Consider the following 25,326-nt stretch of genomic DNA (forward strand, 5'->3'; position numbering starts at 1 on the left):
TTTTTTAAACAGAAATCCACTGAAAACCCAAAGGTTATAGTAACATTACAGTTAGGTGTAATAAAAGTATCTGTTTAATAAAAAAATTTAAAAAAACCTTAGCAATTGACTGAAAAAAGCACTGTTAAAGTAACTTTAGACTTTCTCAGTGACAAGGTTAACGTTTTGAACTAAAATACACACTGAAATTTACCAGTTAAAGTTAGCCGTGCTAACTATAACTTGTTCCCCCATCATGAACTGCTTAGGACGTCAAATATGACATTAATCATGATATTTTTTATGACATAATTTATGGCATCACTGATGACATATCAAATGACATAATTGATGACATCACTGACGACATCACTACTGACATCATCAAAGCTTTGTTTTCTCATATGTTGGTGTATAAATTGCTATGCTTTTACGCTTACTATAGTTAACAATTACAGTCAACCACAGATATATGGGAAACCCTCACAGAGTACAGTGTTCAATCTGTATATGACTGTTCAGAGAAAGCCAAAATAGTGAATGGCATTTTAAAAAATATGCTATTCTGTGGACAGCTTTTATCAGTATCAATTCCTTGACATGCACTGACCCTACATGAAGAAATAAAGTTGATTTCAGTATAGAATTTTGTTCTTTAAACAGTGTTTACTCTATGAATTGTGGTCTCTCCATACCACATGGTTTGCAAACAGTGAAACTCTCATGAGAAAAATAGACCACAGAGTATTGAAAATAATCCAATAAGAGTAATGTACATTATATGCAACAGATATGAAATTGCCAAAGATCATCCTACCTGCAGTCTTTATACTGTGGTGAAAACGTTACAGACAAGTCCTTCTGAAGCAAAACAAGCATGCTTACATGGTTAGTAATTAGTGCACACATGTTAACTATGAATTATCATGCTGACACGATTCTCTTTAATAACTCAAAGCTGATTGAAAAAGTTAGTATCTACTACATAGAATCTTTCATCTGTTAAAAAACTTTTTCCAGAACCAAAAAGTTGTGCGGAGCATAATCAATACAAGTCAACTGTCACTTGCACAGAGATTTACTCTTGAATGTAAACATTTACAACATGTGAAATACCTGTCTGTACACAGGCATTATTCATAAGGAACACACCCATTTTGTAAACAGTTACACCAATTAGCTGGACCAAAGCTGTAGAAAATTAGATAGCCACGTAATATTGTATTTACCCAACACTATGTAAACTATAAAACTAACTAGCACACTCATTGGATGACGTCATCAGTGATGTCATCAATTACGTCATTTGAGATGTCATCAGTGAAGTCATAGAACAGGTCTTGAGTGATGTTTTGTGAGATCGTAGGCACTGCATAGTGGGATGGTGAAAGTTATAGTTAGCGCTTCTAACTAAAACTGGTAAATATCTGTGTTATTTTTAGTTCAAAACTTTAATGTTGTCTCTGAGAAATTCACTAAACTATAATGTTACTTTAACCTTTGGTTATTTTCAGTGAATATACATTTATAGGTTACAAGTCAGTTTGTCTTCTTCAATTACTTTTCCTTCTGACTGCGGAGGATTTTCTTAGGTGAATGATCTGACCTGCTGTAAAAAAACTGTGAAATGAAAGGCTGTAGCGTTTCAGGTTTTTCCTAACAAATAACATTTAAACAAGTAAATCAACTTTACAAACATTTCAAAATATATTTCACTAGTTGTGAAAGCCCACATTTTTTAAATCTGTGTGATATATACATATTTTAATAGGATGAAAACCAAATCAGAACACCTTACTTGGTGATGGGCAAATGATACATATGCTTTCTAATTGCAATGCTATTAGTAAACTAAAAGGCAAGCCACTGATCATGTTTACTCTATATGTGGGTTAGGTTCTTATTATAGATGGAGCAAACGCTTAGTCTATTTAATCTTAAAAAAGAGGTTTCTTGTATAGCAGAAATGCTGAATTCACATATTTGAAGGTGCACTCATGTGAGAATGCAAAAAAAGTTGACTCTGTAAAATAAAATATTTGCCTGTGATCACACAATTTGAGGCTTATTTAAGGGTCAAGTACATTACAGTTAGGTTGAGTAGATTATTCAAGTTACTCAAGCTGCTGGTCTAGTAAACCTTTTATGATTTTTAGAGACCTGATATTCACTTAAAAAAACAAAGGTCACAGGGAGGTTATAGATAGGTTCTGAATTTACCAGCACAAAAGCAGGGAATTCAGCAGTTATAGTTAGAACTCCTTTAAGCAACTAAAACTCGTGCCCTAAGGTTACTATAACTTGCGCCTCCACCATGCACAGTTTTTCCTTCAATAATTTGACTTCTAATGTTTCATTGATATTTTTATTGACATTATAAAAGTTGTCATGAGTGCTGTAACATCTGGGATAATTAGCAGTGCATGACAAGGGCACAAGTTATAGATACCTTAGTTCCTATCCAAATAGGAAAGACAAGCAATTAAATCTTTACAAGAAAATCGCACCATCATCATAAAACCGCATACAAGCGAGGCAATGTGGTCATTCTAGACAGGGAACATTATATTAAAGAAGCTATGAGGCAAGTGAATGATGTGAAAAGTTATGTTTGTGTGCCTTACAATCCAACATTGGAAATTAAACAGAATATTGAAAGAAAATTGAAAAAATTTCATTCGGATCTGCTTATGTATTATGATGAATTTAAATTTCTAACCCAATCACATCAACGATCTATTTCTTATCGAAGATTCACAAAAATCTAAGGAATCCCCAAAGGAGACCAATAGGCTCTTCCTATGGCTCAGTATTATAAAATATAAGTTTTACGTGGCCCCTATGGTACAAAATCTGAGTTTGTACATAAAAGATACTGGAGATCTGCTGAGAATCATCAATGGTATTGTGTGGCAAAAGTAGAATTTTTCCGTAACTATAGATATGGTGGCCCTATACACATTCAATTAGACATGAGGTGGGCATACATGAGATTAAATATTTCTTAAAAGGAAAGAAAAGTGGGAGAGTACCAATACTCCAAAATGCTGGTCGACATGATAGACATGTGCCTCAGAAATAATGTTTTATATTTGATAAACAGATGTATAAACAGCAATGTGGGACAGCTATGGGCGTGGCTTTTTCTCCAAACAATTGATAGTACGCCTGGTCCTTAGTAAGTAAACTTACAAGGGGATGCGTATAGGCCGATGAACCTTTTGGATCGCATGGAGTAACCTACCTGTGTAGTAAGTGATGACCATCAATAATCAATGTATGTATCAATAATCAATAAGCAAAACACTAATCATCAATTCGGTAACGTCAAAATTTCATGAATAACCACAAATCATTTATACGTTTAGCAATTTTATTTCCCTATTAGTTACAATACTAGTCCATTGGTTAATTCAAACTTTATTCAGTCAGCTCAGAATTAGTTCAGTAATGACCACCAATAACATAATCTAATCAGAACTTGAGAAAACATATACTCGAATGCTTCAGCATAAGCCAACAAAGATGAATCTAACAGCATCAATAGCAAAGTTTAGCAATCAGTTTGTCAATCATTTGTCACTGTCAGCATCACCCAAGGAACCTTACCTAACCCAGATTAGCATTAGCATGTGGGACTTCATGCCAAAAAATGCATTAGAACAAGAATTTCGAAAACATCTAGCTAAAAGAAAAACTGTTTAAACAGCGCAGTTGGTACCAAGGAAAAAAAGGCACAAAAGTTAACAGCAAAGTCAGTCTTTGTCTTCAGGTCATCAATCGATCAGCAACACATCAGGTTATCAAGAATATGAAACCAATGAAAGAATCTCGAATCGCGTCTCCCGACATCTAATATCTGCATCAGTTCTCCCCTCGCATCTGAAGATTTTGCCCTTCGTCATGACTTTTTATTAAGGTTTTCCAGTCTATCCCTCTAATTCCTAATTGGTCAGTCAGTCATCAGTCATTACCCTAACCAATAACTTTAGTTTTACAAATCTATGAATTCCAATATTACACCGTTCTCAGGGTGTCGATTGGTTCACTGTACGATGTCCTCATCATCCGGCTCATCAGGTATCGAAAATGTTGTATATTCTTCTCCGGTCAGTGTCTCTATTGTTCTAGTCCTGGGAAAGTAGATCTTGTCTGCTCTACACAACATATGTTGCGATTTGATTCACTCATCTCCTGTCCGTCGGAACATTGTAGAAAATTTGAGCTAAGCAGTCTTTAACAGCGAATGGTTCACAGTCAGTTCAATGCAGCAGCTTCTCTATAGTGAAAGTAATTCAGCTTCTGCATGAGGCCTGGCAAAACTAGGCCACAACTTCGGCTAAGTTAGCTCTACAGTATAATGCAAAACAGCGTTATACATCTCAATATGACATACTAATACATTATTTTTGTTCATTTTCAATATTTTATGCACTTTTAATCAATTTAGTACAAATTCATGTTAACTGGCTGTCACTCTCCGTGGGCACATATTCAAATGGGCACATTAATTTTTCTATGTTTAATTTTCTATCAATTTCTTGTAAATCAAAACGCATAGCACTCATTAATGTTTCTAATTAACAATTCTGCGTCGGCACTATACAATCTGTTAAGAGGTTTGAACAAGGGGCTACAGAGAACATCAGATACAAAGAGGTCAAGACAGAGCAAGAAAGGTAGATCACAGTAGAATGTTGGTTACAAACAAGCAGAGGAACGTGTCTCAGAATAAATTACAGAGATTAAGAGTTATTCTAACATATAGCAAAGAGAGCAGTATAATCCGAGAGATTCTTTGAAAATATTGGCAAGTTTAGGACCCACAGTGTCAAATACATATGAAAGAGCCCTATCAATTAAAGATTTGTTGGTACATAGTTACTTTGAAGAAAGACAAGATAAATCTTAGTTTCAAGAAATAATTAAAAGCAATAGAAAGTTTTTTCGATGCAAGAAATGTACTATTGGCAAAAATGTTCGGTCCTTTATGGACGCAAATGGAGTAGAGATGTGGATCAACCAAAAGATCAATTGTGAAACTACCAATGTGGTATACATCCTGGAGTGTAAATGTGAACTAAGGTATGCTTAGAGTACCATCTGCCCATTAAAAAAGAGAATCTTAGAACATATCAAAGCAGTTGAGAATAATGATGCCTCGTATGCAGTAGCAAGAAATATAAACAGTGTACATACTGGATCCACCTGGAAAATATTATGGTACTTTGGGGTGGACACAGCATCAAAATCATCAAGGGGTGGTGACAGAGTATGTAGGCTGAGAAAAAAAGAAGTCTAGGTATATAATGAAGCTAAAAACTAAGATCCTGTGGGGCCTGAATCTTGATGAGGAAGTGCATGTGCATATATAAGGGTTTGACAGGTCAACAGTGTGGGACAAAGAATATACAACAAATTCACTCAGAGAAGATAACGGGAGAAAAAACATATAGAAATATATAATTGAATTGAATGTGCACAATATGCTTTCAATGGGCCCAGTTAGGGTAAATTGAGATTATGTAAGTAATAGAGATTAAGGAATATTGGATAATACATGGGAAAATATTGAGGAGTCATATAGTGACTTATGTAATGTCAAAGTTGTACTAAAAATAAAACATATTAGAATGTGTTTGAAAAAAACTTACAGCTACAATAACCAGAATGCTTCTGTGATCTTAGATTGTATATAACAGGAACAGAAATGAAGAACTAACAGCTGTGATCAAGAACGGGCAGGTCGAAATGTGTAGGCTGTTTATGGAGTAATAACAGTATTTTATCTGCTATTGGAGTGCACCTCTTGCTTGGTGTTAAAAAAAATATATATATGTCAATATTTTGGCTATAATATTAAGTTATAACCAGTGCATTAAATGGCCCGGGACTGTCAGATACTGAGTACCTGCGCTTCTTTATTTTGAAAGAGAAATACCTGTACTTCTGACAGAGACGCAATACTCAGAAGTAAGTAGGTACTCTTGTGTAGGGTACCTGCACTTTGAGTTTTTCCATTTCAAGCACTGGGTACAGTGATATTCTCTACTTCATGTTCAGGGCCCACATAGGTTCCATGGTTGCTCAAAGCATCAGGTGAAGTTGCCTTGTGGAGATGCAAATGTGGCATCCAAAGGAAAGACACCAAATACTTCTCAATCTGAGTTTATATTTTAATTAAAAAATAAATAGAAAAGTGTGAAAATATACATGTTTCTTAACCGAGTATTATAAATTACAGTATTTAAAGGTTGCACTTGAGTCCACCTCAAGATCAATGACCAGACGTGAAAAAGCTACAAGCACTAAGTTACTAAAATTAAAATATATTACACTCATATTTTTAAAGTCATTTCGTTGAGATTGCAATGCTGAATGACAGTGAAATACTTTTTTTCTTTTTAAGTTCACATTGGGACTACTTGTGTCACTGCAAGTAAAGGTTTTCCAACGTAAATATACCTAGATACCAATTGGAAGATGCCTTACATCACAAAAGTATCCCTCGGTCTGGCTTATACTTTTTTTTCCATGTTCTACATATCTCAAGGATAACACTAAATCTGACCTCAGCTTCTTCTATGTTCTCACTATATTGTGCTAAACAGATACGTCGATATAAATAGAAGGAAAACTTTATTCATATTTTGTGTTAAGTTTTAAACCGGGTTTCTTACGTTCTCTAACTTTAAAAAATTTTCAGGACAGTGAGATATTGGACCGCCGGAAACACTGTTTTGGAATCCAATCAGAATCGGGAGAAGACTTATACTTTTCTGTGGAGCTGGAATGTGAACAATCACAATGGGAAAAGGCCTTCCATACAGCAATGTTTCTTGAAGTTGAACGAATACAGGTGAGGCACATAACAGAAGTGAACATACATTCAGCAATTATCAAATAATGATTGTTGTCAATCTGGTTGTGTTTTAAGCATTGAAAAACTCATTTGTGCTAGGCCTTGAAAACTCTCTTTGCAGCAGGGCATTGCACCCTGACCATTCTCTCTCAGTTTGCGACACTGAATATGAAAGTTCCTCTTCCCTCCCGCTGAGTTCTATTGGACGGACTCAATGATGGCCTTCAAAAAGACTGGAAACTTTTTCTGTTTAGCTATCACCAATCGTCGTTAATGTCCTACTGCCCTTACACTGAAGATGTCCTACTTTATGTCTTCTAAAAACTCCTTCCTTGACTATTAGTCTTTACCACTCTGCACCTATCAGTGCTCTTCTTCCTGTTTGTATCAATGGATGCTTGGTGAAAATCATATTTTGTGACACTCATTTTCAAAGACTTTCTTTCAGCCAACTTCTGATACTTTCTCACATTTTTCTGTAGCTTTAGTTTTTTTAAGTTTTAAAGAGAAAGTTAGTTTAAAAATCATACAATATGCAAAAAATATAAATTCATTTGATAATAGGAATTAAGTGATGTAACAACAGTTCAATTTCTTGAGAAAACATTCATTAAAAGAAACACTTTAAATATATTAATACTTTAAAACCTAAATATATGCGAATATAATAAAAATACTATAAGAGATAGTTAAATATAAGTAGGTACAATAAGGACGTGAGAAAAACACCATTCATGGTGGTTTAGAGACCTCCTCATGTCTAGGAAAATGATTACACAAAGAAGAAGAGTTTACATAATTTGTAATAGGTAACCATAGCATGTCTCTTTTAACAGCAAGGGGTACAGGGGAGACATAAGCTCTATCCAGCCTATGCTTATAACACACACCATACCATCAAGTTTGAAGGGATAATTGAGACAAATCCTTCTAATCTTTCATAATTTGTTGAAAGGCAACAGCCAACAATAAATCCAAAATTACAGTAGAATCTTTTTTGAAAATTTAGACCAGTAAGCTGCCAGGCTACCTAGAAATATGTTGGCAAAGCTCATGGGAATTTGAGTTTTAAAAATAGTATTAATTTGACTCCATTCTTTAACCCAAAATTGACATTTATATGAACACTCAAAAAGCATGTGTTTAAGTCCGGAGACAGGCGTTCTACAGGACCAACAGGAGGACGGGAAGTTAGAATTCATTTTATGTAAAAAAGAAGGTGTATTTAAAAAACTGTTGTATATAAAAAAATAAAGGTTGAATTGCATTAGCTGCTCTAGAGGATTTCCGTATTTTAATCCACACTCTATTCCGCAAAGAAGGTGAAAGTAAAATATCCAGATCCTTCTCCCACTGCATTTCTATTGCCGACTTAGGTCTATCTTCAAGAAGAGCTGTAATAGTTTGATAAAGACAAGAAGCTGATGCAGATTTTAACAACAAATTCTTAATTGGCAGAAGACGGACTAAAACAGATTGTGCCTGTTCAAAATAAAGAGGGGAACCATTTTCAAATAATTGATGTACCCATCTTAACCCCTTCAAATGCCACGATTTCCAACAGATGGTTCTATTATTCAACATAATGAGCTTATTGTGCCAAATTGACAAATTTAGAAATTGTACCTTATCAATGTTATATGCAAAAACAGGCTGTAAAATTGTTCAATATCTCTGGAAATGTAAAGAGAACAACGAAAGACTTTTCAACGTCAATCCATAAGGGTAACAAAATAGAATCATCATCCTTCAATAAACAAGAAGCTTGCTTAAGAGAAAATGCCAAATGATAAGAGTAGTGATTCGGAAAATTAACCCCTCTGCTGCATTTAGGGCTCATTAACTTTTGAAGAGACATTCTGGGTTTCTTATTATTCCATAAGAATTTAATTAAAATAGAATTCAGCTTCTTAAAATAAAAACTTGGAATATTAATTGGAATGTTAGATAAAGAAAAGAGGATTACAGGGAGTGACATAATTTTGAGAGAATCTAATCTGCCCCACCAGGATAAAAATAAAGGGTTCCATTTAGAAATAAGAAAACCAAGAACAGAAAATAATTGTAGAAAATTCCAAGCAATTGTAACTTTCAAAGAGGGTTTAAACCACAGACCTAGATATTTAATTTTATCATTATTCCAATGAAAATTTGAGGATTTAAAATCCTCAGGAAAACAGAATTTATTTAGGGGAAGTATTTCACAATTGTCTCTGTTTAACATATAACCTAAAATAGAAGTAAAATTCTGTACTTCAGATAGAAAAGAAGGAATTGAAGATTTCAGATTTGATATAAAAAGTAAGATGTCGTCTGCATAGGCCGAAACTTTTATCTGTCTTTCCCCATATTGGAAACCATGCAAATTTGGATTAGCTCTAAGTTTCAATAAAAAAGGTTCCAAGACAAGAACAAACAAAAGGGGTGACAACAGACAACCCTGGCAAACTCCTCTATGAAGTAAGAACGAGGGAGAAATAAGACCATTTAGAAAAATAGCTGCTGTAGGAGAAGAGTACAATAACAAAATTAAGTTTATGAATTTAGCTTTAAAGCCAAACCAGTAAAGTGCTGAAAAAATAGAAGACCAATTAACCTGATCAAAAGTTTTTTCGGCATCTAGAGCTATTGCAGATAGAGAATCTTTATACATTACAGACTTCCTTAAAATATTTAAAAAATAGGCGTGTGTTGTCCGATAATAAGCGTCCTTTGATAAAACCAGACTGAACTTTACCAATGAACTTAGGTAGAATCAATTCCAAATGCATAGCAATAATTTTAGCAACCATTTTATAATCCAAATTTACTAGAGATATAGGTCTATAATTCTTACAAAACTTAGGATCTTTATTATCCTTTGGTACAAGAACTATTAAGGCTTCTTGAAAAGACCCTCCAGAGGATTTTGTTTCAACAAAATTGGTAAAATGCTTAAATAATCTTGGAACCAATAATTTAGAAAAACGTAAATAGAATTCAATAGTAAAGCCATCAGGGCCTGGGGCTTTACCTTTTTAATAAGTTTTAGTGCACTAAGAATGTCATCAGTAGAAATATCATGATCAAGTACAGAAAAATCAGAAGAATGAAGTACAGGTAGATTAATGGTAGACAAATATTGATCAATAAGATCCTGAACGGGAGCAGAATCAGGAGTATATAATTGTGTGAGGAAATGAACAAATTCTTTCCAAATTTCCTCATTCCTATGTAATAAATGATTGGAGGAGTTATAAATAGATTCTATCTTTGTTCTATCTTTTTTGATTTTAAGATAATTTGCCAACAGTTTCCCTGATTTATTTTGGCCCTATAATACTTAGCACTAGACTTAAGAAGATAAGAATTAGCAATATCAGTTGAATTTTTATTGAAGGCAAATTTAGCTTGAAGTAAATCATTAAGATAACTTGTAGATTTGGAAGAGTAGTAAAGATTTTCTAATTGTTTGATGCGATTCATTAAACTAAGTAATTTTTTATTAGCCGTTTTCTTTTTGTTGGCAACATAACATATAATAAAATCCCTAGGGGCCACGTTAAATGTATTCCAGATAATTTGAACAGATATCTGAGGGGTATCATTTTCTACAAAGAACTGTATGACAAACTTCTCAAAAAGCTGAGTAAAGTTACTATTGAGAAGTAATTAATTATTAAATCTCCATCTATTACTTGGCTGATTGTGTGCAATAAGATCGAGGTCCATGATCACAGGAGCATGATCCAAGATTAATATGGAACCAATCTCTGAACCCAAAACATGTTGTACAAGAGGTTGTGTGACAAACAGATAATCAGTCCTTGATTGGGAAGAATGTACTGGGGAAAAAAGAAAAATTCCTATAAAGTGGGGTTGCACAATCTCCAAACATCTGTTAATGCTCTTTGTTGAATCATTGAGGTAAACTGTGAAAATATGGTGGATGGAACAAATCTGGAATTGAATTTGCGGTCAAGAAAGGGATCCATAACCATGTAACAATCTCCTCCCCAAATCAAATATTCATCAGAAAGAGTCTTTATCTTAGCAAATATTTCATTCCAAAAGGATTTATCAGGTTGTGTCGGTGCACAAGCATTAAATATAGTTGGAGGTACTTTATTAATATTAATTTAAACTATAATCCATCTACCCTGCTCATCAGAATCTTGAGAAAATTCAGTGATAGTGAGAGACTTATGACACAGAATAGTAACCCCATTTCGTTTCCCCGTACCTGGAGATGCAAAAACATGACCTACCCATTGTCTTTTAAGTTTAGCTACCTCATCACCTGTTAGGTGAGTCTCTTGCAACAGAGCAATATCAACTTTCAATTTTAAAATATGTGTTAAAACTCTTTGACACTTTATTGGGGATCCCAAACCTTTAATATTCCAGGAAAGGAATCTAATTGTCATTTAATATATATAAAATGTGATATAACCATGAAATTAATGCATATAAACCACTTATTAATATGAAGAAATTGAACCAAACGAAAACATTTGGTGTACAAAAAAAGGAAGGATAGAACTATGAGCATGAGAAAATAGGAAGAAGAAAAGAAAAGGAGGAAAAAATAGTAAGAGCAGAAGAGATGAAGTGAAAGAAAATAAACCGGACAAAATCAAAAAGAAAACATGAAAACTACAGAAAAAACACATAACGAATAATAAAAACATACCCATAAGACAAAAACAACGTGAGGGTGGTGAAAACACAAAGGTAAGATGACGCAACCTTCACTCCACCACCGCAGATACGAAGGGAAGAAGGACCCGGCTACACAGGTTGTTACCACACCAAAAAAACGGGTATGTAAATGCCATGAAGATCTAAAAAGAGAGGAACATAGGAAACAGTGAAAACCTTAGACAATTGAACACATTCAAGATTACAAAAACCAAAAATGGGCATATCCATTAAATAAGAGCATAATTGAAAAACAAAAAACAACACAATATTCAAGTCCCTGTTATTTTGGAAGTGTCCATTGTATTACCTCTACAAGACTCAATAAATCGCTGAAGGGATGCTGGATCTTCATAAGTTGTGGTCTTATTATTGTAGGTCACCTTGAATAAACATGGATGAAAGAGACCATACCAAGCATTAAGTGACTTCAATGCCGGACGCTTATCCAGAAATTTATTTCATTTATCTGCTGTTGACTTAGCATAATCTTGAGCAAAAAAAAGATTAGAACCTGACCACGTGATCCGACCTTTAGCTTTTGCTGCTCTAAGAACCTTTAGCAAGTCTACATACTCCAAAAAATAAAGTAGCATTCCTCTTGGTTTCTTTGTTGCGAAGCCAAAAGTGAGTGGCGACCAAGTCTGTACACTCTTTGTATATTCAAAACAGGAGAAGTAGGCAGGTCCAGAATCTTGGGCAGAAATGCTTGAAAAAAAGATAAAGAATCCGAGTCTTCAGTTCCTTCAGGTTGACCATAGATACGTATATTATTCTTATGGTTCCGATTTTCTATATCTTCTGCATGCTTTTTTAACATAGTAACTTCAGATTGCAAAGATAACCGCCACTGAATCCTCAAGCTCTTAGACTCTTTGTTCCACACCAGAGACTCTGTTTTCCACAGGAGACCATTTATCATCTAATATTTGTAATTGTTTATTTGTATCCTCCGTATAGGGTTTAAGCGCTCTTATTTCCTCAAGGAGTAACTCCATCGATATGGTATCAACAACTTGAAGAGGAGATGGAGGATCCTTTTTAGCTCTCTTATTCATGGACTTCAAAACTGTTACTGGAAGCTTGGACGATACTGTATTAATAACAGTAGGGGGAGAAACATGTGCTGAGTGTGTAGCATCAAGAGTAGCAGCCCCGGCATTTTCTATATTAGATAAAGGAGCAAATGAGTTTGACAAAGAAATATTTTCAGAACTTTTATTGCTCTGTACTTTATTGCTAGTCATTTGAAGATTCCTAGATCTGCCTATGAGCAAAGATTAATAATTCTGCCCAATTTACAGTAAAGCATATATTTTATGATATTTTATGAAGTGAGGTTCATCTCAGAAAAGAGAGTAGTCAAACATTCTCCTAAAGCTGGACCAAATCTTCCAAAAAAGGAAAATACTTTGAATAAAGAGCATAGATACACACTTTTAAACCAAAAATTGCAATAAGAAACTCTTAGACCGTGATGAATATAGCAAAAAACAAAAATGAGGTGAAAAGTAAAAAACAAAATGGTGGTCGCAATAAATTCCTCAGACAATGTAAGTCATTGCATTTCAAGAGGAATAATGCTTCCCAGGAATATTCCCCTAACTTATCCTCTCTTCAGCAATGGTAAAATCTTGCAGGATATACGAGCCAGCTCCCTGTGCCTCTGTCGCGGTCACAGAGCTCCAGTGAAGGGGACCATATTCTAAGGCGCCAAGCCATGCCCCCCATAGCTTTAGTTTGTTTCTTCTTACGGGGCCAGGTCTGTGTTGATAATCCCTGATAATATGAAGTAAATAAAGGCTGCAATGAGCAGGGTGTGAAAATCCCAAGTCTACCACACGCAGTGGCATAACAAAACTTAAGGGGGCCCCAATGCAAGGTACCTGGAGGGGGCTCCCTCCCCCCTGGAGCCAGTCAGGGCCTGCCCGCCGTTCACAGTGTACTGTGCTGAGGGAGCCCCCTGGAGCTCACCCCCCACTTGCGTTTTCAGTTGATACACTGCACATGCAAGTATAATCTTCATGTATTATGAGCATAACCTGGGACTGACACACAGCTGCATTTCTCTAATTCTTTCTCTCATGAAAACAACTATATTTCAGTAAATTAATAGTAAATCCAGGATTTGTAAAGCGCGGGTACTCATCCGTGAAGGTCCCAAGGTGCTGAAGTGAGATTAAGACAGATTAAGCAGGGGCAGTTCCTCCGCAATGGCAGAGGAGCGTCCCCCCCCATGGATAACAGCCAGGAGATGAGAAATAAAATGATAGTTACACTATTGTCTCTTTTTTTATCTGCTGGCCTAAGAGCAGGGCTGGGCCAAAGGAGGTGGGAAGTAGGAGGAGAAGAGAGTGTACTAAATTTGCATGTATATTTGGCCAGCCGTCTCAGGCCGGCCAAACACATATGCGCACCTAGGTTTCTCTAGCCCGGCTGTTAAACAAACTGCACAGACCCAAGGGCTGTGTTTGAATGGCAGTAACTGCTGCTCAGACCAATTCTGATGCTGCTTTCATGCTAGATTTTGCATGAAAGCAGCACCATGCTTGCTGGGGAGCCTGTGCTGGTGTTACAGTGAATGCTGGGACACCAGAAGAGGAGCGAGGCATCAGGAGGCGGCAGGAGTTGAAGGGAATGACGAAAAAAGGTACTTTTAAAGTTTTTTTTTTCCCTGTTTGCCCCCATCCTAACCCCCCCTTGTCATTTGCGGCGGCTGCAGCTGAGATTAAGTAATTTGCCCAGAATCATAGCATGTTGATCCACCAACAATGAGGCTCGAATATGGTTGCCTTAGCAGTGAAGCCGGCTGCTTAGGCCGTTAACCCACATCCTCTCCCTAAGCAAGTGTGTAAAAGCCTTAAAGCTAACTCTATGTCAGTGTGCACAAGAACAAGACTTTTTGTGATAGTTACAGATATTTAAGAGAAGAACCTTCTCTCTAACTAAGGAGTAAACTTGCCACCTTTGGAAGAGTCAAGCTAAAGGACGCCAGCATGGATAATATTTCTACAGTGACTCAATAGAAAAGTTAGGTCTATTCAAATTAACCAGCAAACCAAATGTAATATAAATTCATCAGAATGATCCAAAATTATACAAAGATCCTAATAATATGTGCAACCAGAAAAATGAGCAGGAGTATTAGTGAAGACTGAACTGAGCTTGTTGTGGCAGGTGTGTGTTTACAATCAGAGCATGGAACTAGATAGAAGCAGGTACTAAAGCATCATGGCATGCCATGCTAATCGGGCTGGACTGGGAATCAAAAATATTCCTGCTGATAGAGTTCAAACCAGCCCTGCTTCCTATCTTCTCTCACTTATCTTTCTGGACAGCTACAATTACTGGGGGAGATGGAGGTACCAGGAGAGGCTCCAGCAGTGGTCCCTGCTGTAAGAAATGGAATTGAATGGCTCCAGCCCCCCAGGGAAATGACTGATGGAATGGATAGGCAGTCCAGCCCTACTTGCTTCTTTTTTATTTATGTACTTGAATTTTGATCTTGTGTGAACCACACCATTTACACAAATGCAGAATAGTAAAAAAATACAATTTTAAACGAGTGTAAACATGTACTGCAGCGAAATGTAAAATTAGGCTTTTCATAGCAATTGTTTCAACAATTTTTTGTAGACGAACTATTGGGTTGTTTTTCGATGTGCAGTGAGATTGCTAATCCATATTGTTGGTGCATCTCCAGAGGTAGATTGGCAGAGAGTTTTTTTTGTGTGGAATTTTGCTGTATTTAGAATGAGCACCTTTTTGTTCATTAACCTTTTGCCCTTCTCGGGGGAATTGAATTTATGTGCTAGGTGTTACAGGAAGTTGTGGTGTAAGTCTTTCTAGGTAGCACATGCAGTTACTGTATACAACATTTGTATAGTGGTAGCCTATTTAGTAATTATTAGAACGGGTAAGAGGTGGTCTATCTTTTTTGGACACTTTTTATTATTTCTGTGGCATATTCATATCTTAGTTTTAGACATAGCTAAAGTCATCAGAGCATTGATTCATAGTCATACTATCAGCTCTTAATTTCCCATTGTTGAGACCGATGCATTGACTGGAGGTACTGGACCAGTATCAAGTACATCAGGGGAAGGTGAGGGGGTTTCATTGTTCTCCCACTGCCTTGAGTGAGTGTAACTAAGGCCACAGGAACTGACTACCTGTTTCCCCCTAGGGTAGGGTCCTATATCTCCCCAATTAAGAGAGAGTACCTAAGAAGCTAGTCCTCACAGAAACAGAGGAGTCAGGGTAGGATTGATGAAATATACATGTAGGTATTTTCTGGAGTACAAAGAAATTTAGAAAATACAGGTCAGCGATTGAGCAAGATTTTACACTTAGTAAGGATTCTATCATATGGTTTGATGATGCCCTCACACTTTCAAATCCATGAGGCAGCTGGAGACAGAAGCCTGTAAAAATACAATGGAAAGTAGACAGTAATCAGTTAAATAAAACATATAGATATAATAGTCTTACAGCAGTCAAAATAAATCTCAGACAAAGAATCCCATAGAGTGACAAGAGAAAACAATTAGCCACACATTAGCATCATTATTCTGATGCTAATGTGGCGTTGGAAAGCCAAAAATGCTGCACCATAGTTAGAAAGTGGCACAATGCTTGCATTGCACCACTGTGTAACCCGTTGCGCCACATTATGCCTGCGCCAGGTATAATGTATACAATGGGGGCATTCCAGAGCTAGTGGAGCTGAAACAATGTCGCAAAGAAATCTAAGAGATTTTACCGGCATTTTGTAACGTCTGCTAAGAGCAGGCGTTAAAAAGAGGCTCCCATTGTTTTTAATGGGCCTCTGGGGGCTTGGCAGGATTAGCGTCAAAATTGATGACGCTAATCCTGCAAAGCACCAGACTAACCAAAAAAATTATGACGCTAGTTCCCCTGACTACCTCCATGGTGTGCTGTATTTTAAATACGGTGCACACATGGTGGTGTTAGGTGGGCACTGAGGGGCGCAAGAAAAGTGGCGCTGGACTAGGTGCAGCGATACGTTTCATACATCTGCCTCTTAATATTAAACCTAAGGGAGCTGCTGAATGAATGAACTTACCTGAGTGGAACAACCCAAGAGTAAGTTGTCAGATGATAATTTCACACACTGACTTAGTTACATGCCATCTCGACACTAGGGGTGTGCCAAATTAATGTAATTGGCTACTGGGAAGATCAAAAAACTGTTTACACAATCATACATAATTCTGCAAAATATAAATGGGTCATTCAGTGATATATTTTAGTGTACATCGCTTATGTCAACCGTCTAATGTAAGGACACACTTCGCACTAACAAAAAATAATGAAAATCAATTGTTGTGAACTACAACCACTTACCTGGTTGTTCATATTATTCTAAAACTCCAGCACTATAATGTTTCTATGAATGCCGTGTAATTATGGAATGGGTCATAATTGCATAATTTCAGGAAATCCACTTAACAAAAATGTGTCCTGATCCCTGCTCTATACCCACATGCATGAAAGCATAAAGAAACATCTCTACCACTATCACCCAATACATCAGAGTTGACCTGACTGAACTGTAGTTCTCTGCCATCTTGCATTGGGGTAGGCACAGCTGGCACATAGAAGTCATGTAGATTAAATGATATCAACAGCCCCCTAGCCTTAACAGCCCTGGGAACCATTACTTCCAGGATCGTTGATCTCTTCATACTGATTGAGGGATCGAAAGTTGTGCTACATCTCCTCTCTCCTTCTCCCATCCAGAAGTCCATGACAGATGATCCTGAAGGCCATACTCCTCAGCTAGAAGAGGCCTGGCTCCCGCCTTTATTATATTGAGCCTGTCTCTCAGGTAAGGTTTAAAGCATTTTAAAACATTTGTTAGCTCTGAAATCCTAGGTGTGGTACTGTTTGTCTTCAAGCCTCCTGTTAAAGTAATTTGTTCTGAAGGTTTAGGTATCTGTGCACTTACAACTGCTAACCACTAATAAAGTGTGTGCTCTCGCCTTCAAACATGTGAAGATTGGATTTATCTAACTGGCATGTTTAATTTACTTGCAAGACCCTAGTATGTGGTACTACCAATACCCAGGGCATGTAAATTAAATTCTACTAGTGGACAGAAGCTCTCATTGTATCACTCACTAAAGTAGCCCTAAAAAACATGTCTCAGGTTACTCACTGCAGCCTGAGGGGGCACTTTTAAGCTACCATTTTAACCTGGCAAAACAATCAGTTTGCAAGACCTAAGTCTTCCCTTTTAATACTTATAAGACACTTCTATAGGTAGGGCTTAAAGGCTCATATGGCAGGGTGCTTTTTAACTAGAATGTAGGAAATGTGGACATACATTTTACATGACCAGCCAGTGAAAGATTCTGCCTTGTCTGTTGTAAGGCCCATCACTCCCATTGATTTACTACATTTAATAAGTGCTAGCTTTAGATTGGAAGCAGACAGATACATGTTGTTTACACTCAATTGAATTGTATTTTCAAAACGTCTATAATGTTGAAGTCAGATTTTAAGTCAACATTTTTGGAATGCCACTTTTAGCACTTTTTCCCCAACCAACTGTGCCTTCTGAAGGTACCCTGAGAAAAATGACTGTGAATCGCTCTGCTGTTGGAGACTGTGTATTGCTTCCAGACAGTGAGAAAATTGGGCTAAGGTGTGGACTGGAGGGGCAGTCCTGGGAGGATGAGTTTGGAGAAGCTATACCCACATGCCTACCCTGCCTTTTCTCACTCAAGACAGTTTAGAGCCTTGACCAGGGAAAGGGTAAGCACCTGTTTTGGAGGTAGGTTAAGGAATCCCCCACACAAAAGCTGGTACCATGTATAAATATTGGACCCCCAGAACCACTCAACAGAACTCTCCTTGAGCTGTGGAAGATTCAGTAGAGGACTGCCCTGCTGCTAGAAGGAATGCCTTGCTGACCAAAAATAAAGATTGGACCAGCTTTCCTTCATCCCAGGCTACCCAGACTGCTTCCAAAGGTCAGTCAGCTGACTTCCTGTGTTTGCCACAGGGAGGCCACAAATTTCACAGGCCTCCCTGCAACGACCCAGCGGACTTGCTCCAACTGGACCTGCCTGCACCTGCAACTTGACCTGCCTTAACCCTGCTGCTGACATCTGCTGGAGTGTGTCCTGATCCTTAAGAGGTGCTCCGCAGGTCTTTAAGAGGTCCCCCGCAGCAAGAGGCCTGTTCGCAATAAGACTCTGCCATGCACAATGACCGCCAATGCAAAGCTCCGATGAAACTTGTTCTTCAAGCCAACGACTGTCCATGGGGGCCGACAATGCGAGAGTAGCACTTTGTATTACAGCAATGTCAGCCCTTGATGACCCCCAATGTGAAGCTACAGCAACAACTGTACACAGCGCCTAACGGCTCTGAATTCGACCGCGATGATCGTCTGTGATGTAAGGCTGCTGTTTGTGCTACATTGATGACTGTCTGTGGCTCTTGACCTGCTCCTCTCAGCCTCCTCCAGAGCGAAGGGAACCTGACTGAACTGTAGTTCTCTGCCATCTTGCATTGGGTTAGGCACAGCTGGCACATAGAAGTCATGTAGATTAAATGATATCAACAGCCCCTTAGCCTTAACAGCCCTGGGAACCATTACTTCCAGGATCGTTGATCTCTTCATACTGATTGAGGGATCAAAAGTTGTGCTACATCTCCTCTCTCCTTCTCCCATCCAGAAGTCCATGCGATGATTGTCTGTGATGTTAGGCTACTGTTTGTGCTACATTGATGACTGTCTGTGGCTCTTGACCTCCTCCTCTCAGCCTCCTCCAGTGCGAAGGGAACCCTTTGCATTGGACAAGAGAAGGTAACTCTTCAGCTGGCCTAACCTGTTTGCTGAATCCAACCAGCACTCCATCGTGGTCATCTAAACTTCTGACTTCTCCTTGATCTAGCTCGAAAAGGTGGCCGGGAGCAGCACTTTGTGCTTCTATGAGATTGTCTTCAAATTGAATATCTCTGGTTCTACTGATTGTATTTTTGGTATCATTTAATGTATAAAAAAAATACTAAATTTTCCTAAATTGCTTTGGAATTGTTCATGTATTGTGTTTTCACTGCATTTCTATTTGTGTGCTACATACATTTATTACACTTTGACTCTAAGTTAATCCTATCTTCTTTTGTGTCAAGCTACCAGAGGGTTAAGCACAGGTTATTTTTTGTCACTTTTTGTGGTTCACCCCAACAAGGATTGTGGCTATTGCTTGAGAAGGGCTCACACCAGTTAACCAACAATCAAATTTCTCACAAGCAGTATAAAATAAATTGAGCTTTCTGGGCGCTTTTTCAGACATGGGCTTTGACATGGTTTTAGACTGATTGGTATCAAGTGAAAATATACAGATTGAAAACAGTATTTTAGCATATTTGGCAGTGATAATTGTTTAGCAGAGGAACTCCTTTGAAACATGCTTAACATGTAGCACCACTGATGTTTAGCACAGGCTACCTAACAAACACAATTACAAAAAAAACGTTATACCTTTGATCAAATAGGCCTTAATAGGGAAGGATATGTAGTTCCTTGAGGAATTTATATGGTGTTCTTCTTCAGTGGCACTGCCCTAATTAAGTTTCAGGTTTTTTTGTTGACTTGGTGGTTTATATCTTGGATGTTTACCAATATCAGGGTAGCAAGCCTTATAATAGGGGGCTTGTGGGTGCTATGCAGCTACATTTTGTTCTAGCAGTTTGCTATTAAAGACTCAAAGTTGTTAGTTACTAAAGTGTTTGTGTCCAACCAAGCCCCGTTAAGTGTAGCCATATGGGTAAAGATTCCTAATTTTAGTGAGTTCCTCATTTGGCTTGACAATGTGGTCAAATATTGTGCCTCTCTATTTGATAAACTTATTTTTCTAGAAAGTTATGACTGGAACATTCTAAATATTTGTTCTCTGTGAATCTGCGTTGTCTGACATGTGGTCTTTAAATCTTACTCAAGGTGTGGTATTCCCTATTTATAGGTTGGACTACACCTTTGATATAAATTTTATTTTGTCACACCAGACCCAATTTAGTTCTCCTGTTCTACTTTTATAATCGGATCACTATTTCATAATGTAAAACAATGTTGACTCCTTAATAAAGAAAAGAATTGGGCTCCCTAAAGTTACACAAGTCCTTGCTCACACTGTATAAAAGTGTCCTCTTCTAGCCTGACTGTGGCTACTAACAAATATCACCTTTCAGTGGATTTCATGCTAGTTTTTCTGATGATCCATAAATTTACTTGAAAGTTGTTAAGAATGACTTTGCGTTTTTGATCAAAGGAATGGGTATATTGGTTTTGATTAATGTCATGCATGGATTTTGGCAACAAGTGTATAAAAATGAACCAAACATTATACACAATATTACATTAAGATTAAGAGTCAACTGTACAACTGTAATGGAATTCATTCAGCTTTCAGCACCCAAAAGTGATGTTGCCTTTCTCCCATTTAAATCCTGATTGCCCTGGAACCATTGGCAATCTCCATCCACAAAGATCCAAATGTACAAGGGGCTACTTCACTAGCTGGAAAACTGAAGAAAATTATTTTAAGGCAGATAGCATTTTACTAACACCCTCCTCCCTGGAAACATCTTTCCCTGTGCTTATGACACCATCACCAGATTTTCATTATGTTCTGCATATAAAATGAATTGGACAAAAAGTGCGGCTGTGCCCATAACTTGATCTAGATAGAACTACAGGATACATATATATTTTTTCCTTCATATGTGCATCACTTAAACTAAAATATTTAGAAATAAAAGTCAGTAGCAACATTAAGTGCATGGTCCATAACAATATTTCAACTTTAAAAGATTGGATCCTTTAATGGAAAATTCTTCAGTTATCCTAATAGGATAGGGTTAAAATTAAGAAAATTAATGTAGTTTCCCAGTTCAATTATGTATTTGGCGTGCTTCCACTTAATGCTCCCACTTGAGGCTCTACAATTCATTGACAGTCAGATCAAGGCATACATTTGGGACAATGATAAACCTCATCTAGCAATGTCAAAACTGTATGCTGACACTGCATTAGATGGACTATTACTCCCAAAGCTTTAACACTACTGTATGGCTCACCAGCTGTCTCGACTTACCTATCACTTTCAAGATGAACTGGAGGCTTTGAACTGGGTCATGATAGAGCTCACCTACTCAAGAACTTGAGAGACCATGCTAACCCTCTAGTACTAAACTCAATTCAGCTATAGAAGAACATCATAAAGTCTTTAAACAAGATGTATTTATCTTAGCAGATCCATCGGTCAGAACTCACTAATGTTAACTGACAATTTCTCTGCTTTTTGGAAGGCTTGGTCCTCCAAAGGGATTATAACACTTCACCATCTCTTTAAAGATGAACTTTTGAAAAGGTTCCTAGAGCTTCAGATGGAATTTTACCGCACTGATAGCCAGGCTTTGAAATATATGCAACTGAGATGTAAATTATCTAAAAGATGTGGCCAACTCTCTTATTTACCCAAATCCTCCACTCTTTATAATTACCAAGTGTAGAGGGTCTCTTCCTAGAAACTGATAACTGGCATATACATGTTGATCATCAGGGAACTGTACTCTAACCCAACTAAGATACAAAATACCTACAACAGGTATGTTTATGGAGATGTCAGAAAATGTTGAAGAATGAAAAATTGTCACATTTATTGTTATTACATAGCAAGATTCTAATAGAGGCCTGTCTGAAGGTTAGCTACTTCAAATATTGCACACTAGGCCCACATCGTTGCTCACTAAAATTGCTGGCATTGCGGAGACAGAAGTGCTGACCTCATATCATAGACATGCCCCATGCCCTTCTGTTGTCGACTTCTGGAAAGAAGTATGGAGTCCTCTGTAAACAACCAACTAACATACATCCAACTTTCATTGGATTTGACATTGTTGCATGATACTGACTCATTACCTGATCTCAATTCTACAGAAGTGAAATTCTAGCACCCCATCATCAATAGTGGACAGGTATGCAGCAATGACCTCAATGGCCACTTGTGAAAAAACGATTTATAAAGTGAACCATTGTGAGAAAGGAGCCTCTTTCTAGCCTTGTTACCCCCACTTTTGGCCTGTTTGTGAGTATATCTCAGGGTGTTTTCACTGTCTCACTGGGATCCTGCTAGCCAGGGCCCAGTGCTCATAGTGAAAATCCTATGTTGTAAGTGTGGTTGTTATGTGTCACTGGGATCCTGCTAGCCAGGACCCCAGTGCTCATCGGTTTGTGGCCTACATGTATGTGTTCCCTGTGTGATGCCTAACTGTCTCACTAAGGCTCTGCTAACCAGAACCTAAGTGGTTATGATCTATCTGCTTTCCAAATTTGTCATTAACAGGCTAGTGACTAAATTTACCAATTCACATTAGCATACTGGTACACCCATATAATTCCCTAGTATATGGTACTGAGGTACCCAGGGTATTGGGGTTCCAGGAGATACCTATGGGCTGCTGCATTTCTTTTACCACGAATAGGGAGCTCTGACAATTCTTACACAGGCCTGCCAGTGCAGCCTGAGTGAAATAACGTCCACGTTATTTCACAGCCATTTACCACTGCACTTATAAGTCACCTATATGTCTAACCTTCACCTGGTGAAGGTTGGGTGCAAAGTTACTTAGTGTGTGGGCACCCTGGCACTAGCGAAAGTGCCCCCACATCGTTCAGGGCAAATTCCCCGAACTTTGTGAGTGCGGGGACACCATTACACGTGTGCACTGTACATAGGTCACTACCTATGTACAGCGTCACAATGGTAACTCCGAACATGGCCATGTAACATGTCTAAGATCATGGAATTGTCCTCCCAAAGCCATTCTAGCATTGGGGGGACAATTCCATGATCCCCCGGGTCTCTAGTGTAGTACCTGGGTACTGCCAAACTGCCTTTCCGGGGTTTCCACTGCAGCTGCTGCTGCTGCCAACCCCTCCGACAGGTTTCTGCCCTCCTGGGGTCCAGGTAGCCCTGGCCCAGGAAGCAGAACAAAGGATTTCCTCTGAGAGAGGGTGTTACACCCTCTCCCTTTGGTAATAAGTGTGAAGGCTGGCGAGGAGTAGCCTCCCCCAGCCTCTGGAAATGCTTTGATGGGCTCAGATGGTGCCCATCTCTGCATAAGCCAGTCTACACCGGTTCAGGGATCCCCCAGCCCTGCTCTGGCACGAAACTGGACAAAGGAAAGGGGAGTGACCACTCCCCTGACCTGCACCTCTCAGGGGAGGTGCCCAGAGCTCCTCCAGTGTGTCCCAGACCTCTGCCATCTTGGATTTAGAGGTGCTGGGGGCACACTGGACTGCTCTGAGTGCCAGCTGGTGACGTTAGAGACTCCTTCTGATAGGCTCTCGCCTGTCTTGGTAGCCAATCCTCCTTTGTTGGTAGCCAAACCTCCTTTTCTGGCTATTTAGGATCTCTGCTTTGGGGAATTCTTTAGATAATTAATGCAAGAGCTCACCAGAGTTCCTCTGCATCTCCCTCTTCACCTTCTGCCAAAGGATCGACCTCTGACTGCTCAGGACTCCTGCAAAACCTCAACAAAGACGCAAGACGACTACTAGCAACCTTGTATCGCCTCATCCTGCCGGCTTTCTTGACTGTTTCCAGGTGGTGCATGCTCTGGGGGTAGCCTGCCTCCTCCCTGCATGAGGAGCTCTGAAGAAATCTTCTGTGGGTCGACAGAATCTTCCACCTGCTAACGCAGGCACCTAAAGACTGCATCACTGGTCCTCTGGGTCCCCTCTCAGTCTGACGAGCGTGGTCCCTGGAACTCAGCAACTCTGTCCAAGAGACTCCCCCAGTCCAGTGACTCTTCAGTCTAAGTTTGGTGGAGGTAAGTCCTTGCCTCCCCACGCTAGACTGCATTTTTGGGTACTGCGTGATTTGCAGCTGCTCCAGCTCCTGTGCACTCTTCAAGGATTTCCTTCGTGCACAGCCAAGCCTGGGTCCCCGACACTCTAACCTGCAGTGCACAACCTTCTGAGTTGTCCTCCGTTGTGGGACTCCCTTTTGTGACTTCGATTGGACTCCGGTTCACTTTCCTTCCAAGTGCCTGTTCAGGTACTTTTGCGTGTGCTGCCTGCTTCTGTGAGGGCTCCCTGAGTTGCTGGGCGCCCCCACTGTCTCCTCCTCCAAGTGGCAACATCCTGGTCCCTCCTGGGCCACAGCAGCACCCAAAAACCTCTACTGTGAACCTTGCAACTAGCAAGTCTTTTTTGCAGTCTTTCTGCGTGGGAACACCTCTGCAAGCTTCATCGCGACGTGGGACATCCATCTTCCAAAGGAGAAGTCCCTAGCTCTCTTCTTTCTTGCAGAACTCCAAGCTTCTTCCATCCAGTGGCAGCTTCCTTGCACCCTCAGCTGGCATTTCCTGGGCTCCTACCCACTCTCAACACCGTCGTGACTATTGGACTTGGTCCCCTTGTCTAACAGGTACTCAGGTCCGGAAATCCACTGTTGTTGCATTGCTGGTGTTTGTTCTTCCTGCAGAATCCCCCTATCGCAACTTCTGTGCTCTCTGGGGGTAGTAGGTGCACTTTACACCTACCTTTCAGAGTCTTGGGGTGGGCTATACTGTTTTCTTACAGTCCCAGCGACCCTCTACAAGCTCACATAGGTTTGGGGTCCACTCATGGTTCGCATTTCACTTTTGGAGTATATGGTTTGTGTTGCCCCTATACCTATGTGCTCCTATTGCAATCTATTGTAATTCTACACTGTTTGCATTACTTTTCTTGCTATTACTTACCTAAGTTTGGTTTGTGTACA

The 25,326-nt window shown here is 38.8% G+C and overlaps 1 protein-coding gene across 2 annotated transcripts in view; it reads left to right on the forward strand.

Moving 5' to 3' along the window:
• The window catches only part of SNTG1 (syntrophin gamma 1), a 3,232,656-nt gene that overhangs the window by 2,728,867 nt on the left and 478,463 nt on the right, over nucleotides 1-25,326 (forward strand). For both annotated transcript variants that reach the window (XM_069218895.1, XM_069218893.1), the window contains one exon: nucleotides 6,686-6,838. In XM_069218895.1, coding sequence (XP_069074996.1) covers nucleotides 6,686-6,838 — 153 coding nt within the window. The remainder of the gene's footprint in view (nucleotides 1-6,685; nucleotides 6,839-25,326) is intronic.

The sequence above is a fragment of the Pleurodeles waltl genome, chromosome 2_2 (genome assembly GCF_031143425.1).
Source record: "Pleurodeles waltl isolate 20211129_DDA chromosome 2_2, aPleWal1.hap1.20221129, whole genome shotgun sequence".
NCBI classification, from domain to species: Eukaryota; Metazoa; Chordata; class Amphibia; order Caudata; family Salamandridae; genus Pleurodeles; species Pleurodeles waltl.